This window comes from Tachyglossus aculeatus, chromosome 23 (assembly GCF_015852505.1).
Source record: "Tachyglossus aculeatus isolate mTacAcu1 chromosome 23, mTacAcu1.pri, whole genome shotgun sequence".
Taxonomy (NCBI): domain Eukaryota; kingdom Metazoa; phylum Chordata; class Mammalia; order Monotremata; family Tachyglossidae; genus Tachyglossus; species Tachyglossus aculeatus.
The window spans coordinates 22,640,843-22,654,501 of NC_052088.1; the positions used below are offsets into that span (position 1 = coordinate 22,640,843).

General features: G+C 39.0%; 1 protein-coding gene and 1 long non-coding RNA gene across 6 annotated transcripts in view; one reads left to right on the forward strand and one right to left on the reverse strand.

Moving 5' to 3' along the window:
• MEF2C (myocyte enhancer factor 2C) overlaps nt 1–13,659 on the reverse strand; it is a 175,501-nt gene that overhangs the window by 17,996 nt on the left and 143,846 nt on the right. For all 5 annotated transcript variants that reach the window (XM_038765868.1, XM_038765867.1, XM_038765865.1 and 2 more), the window contains one exon: nt 1,985–2,157. In XM_038765868.1, the coding sequence (XP_038621796.1) occupies nt 1,985–2,157 (173 nt within the window). The remainder of the gene's footprint in view (nt 1–1,984; nt 2,158–13,659) is intronic.
• LOC119944747 lies at nt 953–3,536 on the forward strand. Its single transcript, XR_005455946.1, has 3 exons — nt 953–1,076; nt 1,755–2,109; nt 2,781–3,536. It is a non-coding gene; the product is annotated as an uncharacterized LOC119944747 (long non-coding RNA).

A 13,659-nucleotide genomic window follows, 5' to 3' on the forward strand; every position in this document is an offset into this window, starting at 1 on the left:
GGGTGGATACAAGCAAATTGGGTTGGATGTAGTCCCCATCCCACGTGGGGCTCACAGTCTCAATCCCCTTTTTACAGATGAGGTAACTGAGTCCCAGAGAAGTGAAGTGACTTCATTCATTCATTCAATCATATTTATTGAGCGCTTCCTGTGTGCAAAGCACTGTACTAAGCGCTTGGGAAGTACAAGTTGGCAACATACAGAGAGGGTCCCTACCCAACAGCGGGCTCACAGTCTAGAAGCCAAAGTCACACAGCAGACAAGTGGCAGAAAAGGGATTAGAACCCATGACCTTCTGAATCGCAGGCCCGTGCTCTATCCACTACACCAGGAGTGGGGAAGTGGATTTCTAATGGAGGCTTGCTGCTCAAGGATTATCTACTGCAGCAGCACCCAAACGTTGGCAGCCAGGGAGAGGGAAGACTATTACAGTTTGTCCTTGAGCAATTTTGGGTTTGATATATTGGTTGTTTGGGAAACCCATAATGTAGTTGGCTTTTCAAAAATGTCACCGCACAGAGTGAGGCCGAGGTAGAAATGTAATGCCACTTGGGCAGAGGTGATGCACACTTGAAGTTACAGGTACTATTAAAAGTAACAATATTGACTCACTGTGGTAAATTCTAACATTGTTCAATTTCACCGCAGCACCAACTTCAACATAAGAAAAGCAATAGGCTAAGTAATTGTTTTTGCATTATTAAATTAAGGGAGCATGGCTACCACTTACCAAAAGCAGATCAACATCCTCAGACTGAGAGCATAGGAAAGGGGTATTAATAATTAGTGACTGTAAATATTTATTAGTGGGTAAACTTTTGAATACAACTCAAGGTATCTGCTGATAGGTGCAATAAATTTAAACAGTTTTTAGCCCAACATATTAAGCAATACATTCCTTTCAAAACCAGTCTTTGTTTCTCTAATGAGATGTTTATTTCCAAGATGAAGACAATCTATGCAGTTTTCAACTCGGGTCACTGTCTCAACATTCATTATTCATCGCTTGAGAAAAGATTGTGTGACAAATCCCAACTGTTGGCAAAGGAGAGAACAGCAGCACCTGGATGCCAGAGGTTGGGTCATTCATTCAATCCTTAGCAAAGTACCAGTTTTACGGGCCATGGAATAAATCATCTGACGGCGGCAACTTGCACTGCCTTAGTGTATTTGGGTGTAGAGCTTTAGGAGACTGCATTTATTAGAACTGGTCTGTTCAGAAGGGACTGCTGCATCCTATGCAGTTTTTGGTTGGATATTCAAAATAAATCTGCACGGTGCCATATTAAACTAATAAGCAAGCACAGCTTTTTTAAAACTTGATGCCAACCCATGGGGGGAAAAATAAATTTATAGTGGAACCAAAGCAGGTTGCCGGAGTTCTGTTTCCATCACCCTTTTTTAATGGTACTGGCTCTTCAATCTTGCTTCTGAAAAGCTGAATTAAACAGGGATGGGAAAAATCTTGATCAATTTAATTCCACATCCCCTACTTAAACCTAACAGAAAGTGCACTGATCTGGATGCTTTACCTATCTTATTCTTTCAGAGAAATGCCTATTGTTCTGTTCATAGCAAAAACTGACTCTTGTTCTCCAGACTTAAGTACCCATTTGTTTCTGGCTACTATGTGTTTACACATGCTATTAGTGAGGGACAGTAGACCATAAATGAACCACTGCAACACATTTTCAAAAGGAATCTCCTTCAGCCAAAGCAGATTTGATTTGATATGCTGTCGCTTTTTCTTCTAGGAAATGGAGAAGTCAACTAAATTGTAGAAGCCCAATTTATACCCCATATGTGATCCCTGGATAGAGAAGCCACACTGGTAATAGTGGTGACTTCATTCCTGAATTTAAAGCGTATTAAACACAGCTATATAAAAACTAAACCAAAACAGATACCTCCCCATAAGAAATAAAACAGCTATAGGAGTTGGAAGACTATCCAAAAACGGATGAAAGATGCAATGTCGCATTACCACTGATGGCATCGTATTCTTGCTTCCTGGTGGAATCAGGACTCGGAGATCTGGTTTACGGTTGTTCATCCCCAGATTCATCGGTGGAGGAGATTTCGCTTGCATATTCTTGTTCAAATTACCAGGTGAGACCAGCAGACCTGGTGAGTTTCGGGGGTTGCCATACCCATTCCCTGTGTGGGGAAATGACAATAAAATGCAGCTGAATAACTTACTGACACCTGGGATTGATGTTCTTCCAGATGACTGTAAGTTAAAAAGCAATTGCTTGACTCACAATGCACACAATTATGCAACTGAAATATAAGAAAATAATAGGAGTGGAAGCTGAAAGAATGACTCAATGAAGGGAGCAGAAATTGGAACAAATTCTTTTTCTTAATCAAGGCAGTCAACATTTTTATACTGCACTGAAGCCAAAGTCTTTTTTATGAAGAGGCTCTACTAATGTACACTAATGTGCACTTAAATCAGCCTAAACCTAATTTTTTTCTATTTAGAAAAGAAGGGAAGAAAGTCAGACAGCCTTATGGGCTAAGAAAAGCATACAATTGTGTTGGTGCTTTAATCGACTAATCCAACAGAGAGTCTTGCCTTGCCCTGACTCACTCTCTTCCTGTTCTCTGGGGTTTTGCTCCTTAAACAAAGAAAGGGTAGAAGAGAAGAAGAGAACGACTATAATTTTCAAGACATGCAGGAGAAGGGGAAGGTTTAGAAATATTCTTCAACATTTTACATCTCAGTTCCCTTTTTCTTCAAGCAAACTTTCTTTGTTATTTGCCCTTCACTTCTGCAGAGTTTTCGTAACCATGCTAAGGGGCTACGTCTTCCAACTGAAGCTCTTCTGGAACACCAAAAGCATCTCTTCTACCTTGGGACTGGAATGCAGTGATGCTTCCCAAAGCACTGATTCATCTCAGCCACAGTATCTGCCCAACAGAACTAGAGGGAATTTTTTAAGTCTTAACTTGACCCTTTCCTAAAAGAACAATGGGTATTTGGATGGGTTGCCTTATGCTTCAGAGGATGGAGGCAAATTGCCATGCTCACTCCTTTCCTAATGACATGCTCAGCCAAAGAAAGTGGAATTTTGGCAACCTATTCTGCACCCAAATCAGGGCAAACTGATTGCACACTTCTTCTGAATTTGTTTTGCTTCCTATGCAGAAAAACAAAACCTCATCTTGCCCGAAGGTATTGCTGGGCAAGTCGGACTAACTCAGTTTTACAAAATTGGGATGATATGAGGACTTTGGGCATTTAAATGTTGAGCACAGTGATATTTGGGGATCTGTGAGCAGCTTATTTTCTTCTGTAAACCCATCTTTTAGGTTGGAATATACTGTCTTTGACAGAAACAGGAACAAGCACATTTATTCTTCATGCCTTATTCATTTACACATTCCACTTTGTGCAATACAGAATGAAAGCCTCTCATGATCACCCACGTGCCCTGAATCATTTAATAAACAGAACAACAAAAGATTAAGAACATTGTTTAAGTTTTTGTAAAGCCACCTAAGAAAAGGTAAAGAACCCATTGCTTTTCAGTAGCTGTTCAGAAAGATGATATCTTGGGGAAAAAGTACTAGGTAAATCCAAGGTGGTGTTATTATCCCTTCATGCACAATTTAAAGCGAACTATATGTTAATTAAAATGCAGCACAATCTAACAGCTTAAAATAGCAGAACAATTAGAAGAATTTCACATTTAGTAGCAGTCAGCTTCTCAATTAAAAATTATTTTGCGGATGGATGTCCAGTGTTCTTGAGTTTATTAAATACGTGAAGATGATGAGGATATAAAGAGAGAAGCCCCAGGAGCAAGATTCACTGAGAAACCTTGAACTGAGCTTTCTGGTTGACCATATCAAGTTCACTTTGATCCACCGGACAACATGCTTTCAGCAAATAATTATGAGATTTGGGTTAAATAAACAGAATATTATCTGGGTAATTGCAAAAGAAAGAAAAAAGTCAATTAAGCTGGGCAGGGAAGCATGACTTAAATCTGGATAAACTGAAGCATAAGCCCAGTAAATGCTGATACTGGTTTGCATATGGGAGCTAAGTTGCTAAAAGGAAGTAAAACTGCCTTGTGAAATGTGTTGTCCTACGATATGACAAGTACTAGTCCGACGTGTGAAAATGGAGCTGCATCGCAGCGGCAGTGAAAAACATTTTTTTAAAAAAAATTTTCTACAGTAAACTTTTTGAGAAATTCCAGCAAAGGCCACATATTGCCCACATTTGACTGATTTCGGGCAGAGGAAAGAAAATGACCGTTTAAAAATAAACTCTCATTTCAATTTCCCTCCTAACTTACATAAACCAAAAACGGATTTATTCAAAGAATAAATCTACTCCCCCCGCCCCCCAGGAATATTCCCAATTATTTAGAAATTACGCCAGTTTAGAACACAAGTCACGTATTTTAATGTATTTACATACTGATGTAAAATATTTTGAACCATGATGACATTTCATAGATTTATATTTTTAGAGCAAAACATTATTTTTAAGAGCTACTGCAATCTGCTCTTTACTAGTGGGTTTCTGCTGTTTTTGGCATATTATGCCAGCTAACATTTTGGAGCCATATAATAACCATTTCTGTTTCCAGCCACCAAATTGTTATTCCTTTGGCATAATATGGATTCAGGAATGCAAGACTGTGGATCCTAAACCGATGATACAGAAACCCATCATTTGAAAATCAATGATGAATACATGCATGTGGTTTATAGTTAAGAAGAGCCTGCATTTAACCAGCTCAGAAACCACAACCTTCTTCTTACTCAGAAAACTGTGGCCTGCTTTGAGGCAGCTGTACCACTTTAGGATAAATTCACCAAAAAGAAGGTTCTCATTTACATTCAGAAGCAAAAAAATAAATCCAACCAAAAAACACTCTTATAATATACCTTCTAATATACAGATTAAACCTTTTTTCATTACATAATTTAAAATTACACTATGCCTGGACAATTATCAATTTAGATGAGATTCAAAGTGGAACGTCACATTCTACTGCCCGCTAAAAAGCACAGAAATTATATAGCATGAAGAATGGATTTCCTGATTATAGATTATAAGAAAATGGAGAGCAGATGGATTTTAGAGCAAGTTTGTTTTACTGTTCCATTTGGTTAAAAGTCATTGTTTCACTGGAATAGAATAATTTAAGTATTTCCGATACAATTTGTACAACATAATGAGAATAAAAACACTATGCACTGTAGTCTGAAAATACACCAAAAAGTGTTTCAAGTGTACAGTTCTCAAAACCTGAAGGTTAGGAGGAAAATAAGTTACTTCTCGAGTTCTCTCAAATACCATTTTTTGGGGGACCCGATTCTCAGATGTAAATCCACAGAACAGGTTTCTAGCTACAGATGTTCTGAGGGGCACATTTCTCTTATTCTGTACCTTATAAATGATGACGCTAATAAGAGTAATAAAGATAATGATAATGGTGTTTATGAAGTGCTAACTCCGTTCCAAGCAATGCTCACATTCAAGATAACTGGATAAGATTTGCTTGGCCTTGGTATACCCTGCAATTTTGACAGTGAACTGACCCAGGGTTCTGAAACCGAAAGTTTGACTTGATCATTGTCTTATTTGAATGTTTAGCCTGAAAGGCTGCAAAGTTTCCACTTGCTTGTCTTCCAGCTTAGTCACAGATGCAGGACATGAAATGAACAAATACAAAAAAAAACAACAAAAACAAAAAACCTACCAGTCAATACGCCATGGCCAAATATTTCTTTTGGCACTGCCCGTCCCCTTCTTTTTGGGCAAATTTCATAAGCTACGTAACGTAACTGTTGAAGACTTGCTATGATGAAAATCTAGCATATAAGGGGGTTTTTATTCTAAATACAGACTTTTAATTTGTATGAGGAGTTCTCACTAACTTTTTACACTGCGTGTATGGAGACGGAAGAGCATGTAAGCAGTCTTTAACTCCTATTCTTATAAGCCTTTTATCATCATTAAAAGACTTGAAATTCCAGTATTTCCTGGAAACGATAAGAATGGTCACGTCTGTATGAGCCAAGTCTAGTGGTGGGTTAAAAAAAAAAGTTCATGGAATCTATTTGAGACTTACCATTGACAATACACAATTCGTTAACTGGCTAATAATTGGGAAAAGGGATCAGTTTTGGGATAGCTCCTGACTAGCTCAAGGATCTCTTCGATTGACAGCTCTCTGTTGGGGCAGTGGGGAAATACTGGTTTACTGTCTTCCTTTACTCTCCTCCTCCTGCGCTTTCATCATCCATCTTACCTGGACCCTGGAAAGCAGCAGGGCAGAATAAATGGGCTGGAGAAAGTGGAAGACTTGGAATGCTCTCAGTCAATCAGGAGACGTGTGGATGTCAAGGTTCTTTGGGTGGGTTCACAGTGTAATGAGTATTCCATGGTTAGCATTAAGGTGGCTTTTGGCAGATTCAGGCTCAAAACAGATTTCTTTACAATGAAAAACAGATTTCAACAAGCCTGCTCGTCCCTGGCTAACATGGTTCATGTCTTACCCTGGTCAGCCCCATGACCAACTATCGCAGCACTCTGTCACCCAATGACAGCAGCAAACTCAGGGAAAGGTGTGAGGTGGGGTAAAAAGAGACAGGATGGGGGAAAAGTCACCACCATTTTCCAGGTATGTTTTCTCTCCCCTTGTATTAAGAGTTTACTTTCGGGGATTTCTCAGCAGAATCTGAACCCTAGAAAAAGATCTCCCGGGAGAAACTCCCTTACAGAGGAATAGTTTACTATTTCCAACAAGGTTCTTGATCTTAGTGAAACTAGATCACTCTTTTCTCACTGACATTACACTTCTAAATTGTGAACCAAATTGCAAAGGACACGAAATATACAGACAAAAAAAGATTATGGACTATTTAAAAAAAATCTGTTCTTTTGGGAGGGAGCGTAGCCTAGTGGAAAGAGTCTGAGACTGAAGTCAGGTTCGAGACCCCGCTCTGCCACCTGCCTATTGTCTGACCTTGGGCAAATCAATTAACCCTTCTGGGCTTCATTTCCTTATCTGTAAAATGGGGATAACATTCTTACCCGCCCTGCCTCTTACATTATAATCCCCGTGTGGCATAGACATTTATTTTGTTTCAACCCCACTGCTTAGCACATAGTACAATACTTTAAAAATACTACATATATATACATAAAACTGCCAGGGGAATAAATAAGACTCGATCAGATAAAATATTAATTTTCTAATTTAAAGAATTTAGGTACATCAGGTCCGGTTGAACAGTATCCATAAATTCTCTTTTGGTTACTGAAGGAATGTTGGTGGCAGGTTATTCACACTATGGCTCATCATGAAGACAAAATAAATAACTAAATGTATTAAAGTCATATAATTCTGCAAGTGCCCACCTTCTAAATATGTTTACATCAACTTAATTGAAACTTCTTTTTCACAGTGGCATCTGTTAATCATTTCACAGTACATTACCTTGGCTAACTGTAAGGGATAGAGGAAAGCAAAGAGGAAATGCTCATTACTGAAAAAGAAGAATATTATTAAAGTGGCATGGAATCTTCTTATTACTAAGCTATTTTATTCCAATAGAGGTTAACACTTCTCTGGAAAAAACACCTAAACTCCCTCCTTAGAAGAACAAATTCTCAAAATAGAATGTTCTTTTATAAAGCAGGTGTACGCGATATCTGGGTTGATGATGAAGTTTCGCCTCAGTCCTGAGACCTTCAGGATTGAGAAATCTTAGAAATTATAGTGTTCATGTTTACACAATGCTATTCACTCACTCTTGCCCCTGACAGGCAAGCTCCTGCTGCACCCACAGTACAAAAAGCAGGTCTTGGAGAGAAACCACAAATGGGTGTCAAAGACTCTAACATGATCTGGGTTTCAAAAAGTTTGATGCTTCGTTTTGTCAGGGTTCATTTTAATGCTGGTAGGGAATGAACTTTGAGAAGGAGCAGAGGGATTCTGAGTTCTTCTCAGGCAATATATTACTAGGTCAAGAGAGGTGAGGAGTTGAACATCTGATCAATCTGGACAACGTGGACAGTCTATTGAACAAACCTGAACTGCTGAACCCTTCATCTCTCCATCTCCCTTAATTATGTGTACAGTTTAGGTAAAATCAAAGTTTTTTTTTGTTTTTTTGCCTGCATAATGTAGATAACTGTGGCTGGGTAGATCTAGTCAGAGGGAGGGAGAAGTGGGTGGGTAGTGGGCAGATGGATAAGAGAGAGGGTGGAGAATTGCTATGGGAATATGGTTGGCTGTAAGCCAAGGAAAGCCTTGATTGGAACATAACCAGCTACAGAGCCGGGATGTTCAGAGAGGCTGGTACGTAGGTGTGCAAACAGCTATGGTTCGTTTAAATGAGATTAACGCCAAAGTGATTGTTTAATTTTTGGCATGCTATTAAAATGATCAGTTAAACATGTTGTGGAAGATACATTCTGGAGTAGCTTTTTCAAGAACCTCTTCTCCTACCACAGACTCAGAGGGCAAAAATGATTATTTACTGTCAATTTAAAGGTGGTTGCTTTTACCAGAACTGCTTTAGAATACCACAGAACATCAACTATTTTTTACTATATCCGCTATTAGTTGTTATCAGCACCTACAATTGCCAATACATAGGTGTATATAATTTGCTTTGTTGAGTAATTTGCTAATGGCATCTCATTTGGGAGATTTCAGAGCAAACAGCTCTAATGCAGGAAAACATTATGTTGCCTATTGCTATAAATCTAATGGCATTGATTTATTTTTTCCACTTCAGCAAACTGTTTTGCCCTGTTGTTTTTTTACAAAAACATTTTAAACAACATTTATAATACATATACTTATTCTGGTTGGGATTTCAAGCGAAGAATAACATGACTGTTGGGAGTTTGATTAGATCTCCACAATTCAATATGTATTTATATTAATTGTTGTTCCAAAATTATATATAAGTTTGCAAAGGGTGGAAATAACCCTACTTTTTTTCTTCTTTTCACAAGAACAGCCTTTATTGTTAAACAGCACAGAGTAAACAAGTTTATGCAATAAAGGAAAAAAAAAACATTATTGGAAAATGCAACCGCCTTTTGAATTTGTCAAGGGAAACAAATATTATGAGACTGAAGCTGCACTTTTAAATTCACCTCACCCTTACCGCCTGAAAAGCTTTTTAAAGCTCCAGACAATATATACACTTCTTCAGTTACACTGAATCACCAATATATATTTTTTTCATATTGATCCCTTTTTTAATGAAAATGGTTTAGGGGAAAAATAACCATAAGATAAATGAACTAAAAAAATCTGGTAATATTGAAAATGATTTCTTTCTATGATGTTAAATGATATGTTTGGAAAATCACCCCCATTTTTAGCATGGTAAAACAGAAACAAGGCAGATTTCTGAAGAACAGAGCTGAAGACTTTTGATTACAGAGTTTCAACACAGAATCAAACCTTCTCAAGCCTCCACCCTTTCTTCCTATGGAAATGATAACGTGGAATGTGAGCCTGGAAAGAAACTGTTCAAAACCTCACTGATTGCTGTGGTGTATTCTTACAAGTAAACAAGACTAGGCCACAGTCAAAAAGCTATTTTTGGATCTAGCAGTTAGGAGGCCCCAGACATTAAGTGAAGACATCTCTGTGTCCTGCATCACACCAGATACTAGGCCTAATTTCATGAGCGGTGAACTATGACTATGTTTTCCAGGGACTCTCTTCTTTCTTGGAGGTTGTGTGGATAATATACTCCTGAGCACCTAGTATAACCCCGAATATTACTACCTCTTTAAAATGTCCCGCATTTCTCCTTTCACTACATTGCTTATGAGAAATGCTGGAATTATACTTGTACAGTTAAGCCAACTGGCCATAAAGATTTCCGTAACTCCCTCTGGAACTGAACATAAACCACAATAAACTGGATAAATTCCTCTGTACCCATTTTCCCTTAATATTTTGGGTAAAAGTTTCAACGAATACTGGGAGGATAAGTCTGTTTTCTCAAGGGATGGACAGTTATCCACTGCCAAGTAGGATTATTAAAGATGAGAAAGTTTAGTTTCAATTTTGTAAAAGGCCACTGAAGATGCTAAAAGGCTAGTCTTGCATCAAGCTCTTATGGGTGCAGGGTTTTTGTCAATTGTTCCCCTTTGCAAAATAGGGTCTGCTGGCACTATGAAGTGAAACTTGTCCTGTTTTCTCTCCCATATCCCAAAGCATAAGACTACATTACAAGATTCAGAAGGCCTGAATCTATCTTCTCAATACTCCAGGATATGTATGCAATCCAGATGTTTTCTTATTTGCAAGGCATTCTTCCACTCTATTTTCTATCGCTAAACAGAGTTACATGCAGCTTGCAGCAGAGGAAAGAAAATGACAAAGTGAGGTGTCTCAAGTATGGATGAACACAAAGTATGACTCTAGACTTACTGTTTGGGCACCGCTTTATTACAGGGGCATTTTTAATCAGCTCTCATAAAAATAAAATAACATTCCCATCTTTAAAAATCCCACTTGATAATTATTTTTAGGATTCAACTGTGCACTACTTTTGACTTTGTGTCTACTTTCTGAAAATTTAGAGATTTCTTTTATTGTTCCAATCAATCATTGGTATTGAATCAGTTGTTTTCTCAATGACCTTAGAAATAAGCATATTGAGGGAGTGTAAATTTGAGGGAAGATGACAGCTGGAGGAAGCTTATCAATCTTTTAATGTTCAAAATACTTTATGGCACATGCTAGCCTCTGTTCTCTCTTGGCAAGAGAAACAAGTTGTATGAACTGATGGGTTTTGAGCTTCTTGGACTTTTAAAGATGGAAGGATTTTAGTGTCATCCTCTAATGAAGGTAATAGCTACGTTAAGGAAACATACTTTAACCATGCATTTTTCTCCACACCATTCCCTACCCATGTCTGGAATAGTTTTTCCCCTAAAATCTCCAGGTATTATTTGGATATCTGCTCTTGGTTCAAGATTTTATAGCTATTCTGAGCTTGGCATTTTGTCTGCTTTGTTAAAAAGGTGCTTTTCTTTTCTCCCATCCTAGTTACAATACTTTATACCTAGCTCTTAGATTTCCTCTCAGTACTCTGCCGTACATTTGGAATTAATTTACAGTCATAAATCATCTTTCATCCAAGGGCTTCTAACACTTCAAAGCATTTGCCAAATTCTCTCTGGGTACACAGTCCTTGGAGAGCAGGAGAGAGCTCAGCATCTCTGAATTCCCTTCCAACTCAGTGGTTGGAAGAAGCATATTTCTGCTACAGTCATGACCTGGTTGTCCTGGGGTACGACCTACACACTGTGTCAACAGAGCCCTTAACCAACTGTGTACACCTTTGTAACTCCCCACCATTACTGGGGACCAAGAAGGCATCGTGGCTCAATGGAAAGAGCATGGGCTTTGGAGTCAGAGGTAATGGGTTCAAATCCCGGCTCCGCCACTTGTCAGCTGTGTGACTTTGGGCCAGTCACTTAACTTCTCTGGGCCTCAGTTCCCTCATCTGTAAAATGGGGATTAAGACTGTGAGCCCACAGTGGGAAAACCTCATCACCTTGTAACCTCCCCAGCACTTAGAACAGTGCTTTGCACATAGTAAGTGCTTAATAAATGCTATTATTATTATTATTATTATTATTATCAGAGGACCTGCTCTGAGAACCCCAGAGATATCTAACCCAGCTCCTGCTTTGGGGGCCATACCAAGGGGCTGAATATTATTTCCACATCATTCAGGGATTCCAAGGATGATTATTTACTGGACTCATCATCCTTGGAGGCTAGGCTTCTTCTTAGAAGCTCCTCTGCATCCCTTGTGGCCCCCAGAGCATGTACTGGTCTTGCTTGTGCTGGACTTTTTCAAGTCACCTGATGGTCAGGAAAGGCCTCAGGAGCCCTGTCGTGTTGCCTCAAATCGCCACTGGGCTTGGCACTTCAAGTCCTGCATGGCCTTATAGATAACCTTAAGGACTTGCTCCCAGTCTCCCCCCAAAAATGGCCTGGGTGGCCCTCTGGGAGTGAGCCCATTGTTGGATAAGGATTGTCTCTATTGGTTGCCGAAGTGTATTTTCCACGCACTTAGTACAGAGCTCCGCACACAGTAAGCGCTTAATAAATATGACTGAATGAATGAATTAACAGCCATTAAGGGTTGGTGTGCCCTAGCCGCTGGTTCCGTACGTTGTTGCTATTTTAGGTAAGTGGGAACTTAAGTGATGAGAATGGATGGATGGAAGTGGATGGAAGGTGGAGGACTTGGTTAAGATGCTAAATTAATTCAGTGAACAAAACCCTGACTTTGCTATCTAGATTCTCTTGCATCAAAATACAGTATTTAAGATTTTGCTGCAGCATTTAGTGACCTTTTGGCAAAGATTTCTTTGGCTAGAAATCCATTTTTCTAATACATTGCTGTAACATCATCCTTATTCTTTCAATTGAAATGGTTATCAAATAGATTACACAACTGTTTGTAAAGAATAAAGGATCAGCTAGATATATAACAAGTTAGATACACTTCTGGCAAAAAGCCTAAGGACTCATACTGAGAAAGTCCCTGGATTGTTGTGTTTAATTTCCAGAAGAGACTTTACCACATCCCTCCTTAAGCATCTGCTGCATGTTGATGCACAGCCTAGTATTGGCTATAATTTTTAAAAGTGTTTCTTTTTCAGCCTTGGCCTGAAGTCAAATTGCATAATGATAGATGACACCAAAACGAAGGCAGAGAAGAAACAAATACACAGAGGAAAAAGCAAGACACTTGAAAATAGACAGTTTCAGTAGCACTGATCTTTGAAAGGGAAATATTAATGGTCTGGAATTCGATATTATAAAATAAACTATCTAAAGAACTAATGGCAGTATTCTCAGCTTTACCCACATATGTAGAGGGAATGGGATTAAGGAAGTAATTTCTTTCTTAAATTCGGTACTCATGAGTTGGAGATCTTAAGAGATGCCAAGGAAAAAAGTTAACCGGCTAAATCAGAACTGCAAGACCCAGATGTATATCAGTAACAAATATGACACTGAGGCTCATCAGTAGTTTCTAACAAAATCCGGATATCAGCAAATGAAGGGAGTGTCAATGTGCAATCCCTATCCATTTGTTTTTCAACAAGAAAACTGTACTTGTGACAATGAAAATAGCATGGCGTAGTGGATAGAACATGGGCCTGGGAGTGAGAAGGTCAAGGGTTCTACATCCAGCGCCACCATTTGCCTGCTGTGTGACCTTGGGCAAGTCATTTCACTTCTCTGTGCCTCAGTTACCTCATCTGTATTGACGATTGAGATTGTGAGCCCTACATGGGACAGGGGTTGTGTCCAGCCTGATTTGTTTGTATCCACCCCAGCGCTTAGTACAGTGCCTGGCACAGAGTAAACACTTAACAAAAACCATTGTTATTATTATTATTCCCATCTTATTATGCAATTTTAGCACTGTGCAAAGCTGAATGACAGACTGTGAGTCCCATGTTGGGCAGGGACTGCTTGTGATCTGTTATGTTCATAGAGCATAAGCTCCTTTTGGGCAGGGAAATATGTCATTTTGCTTCCTTCCACATCCGAAGTATGTAGTGTACACTGCACTGTACCACAGGGGCACTCAGTTAAATGCTACAACTCCTAGTGTTTGGCA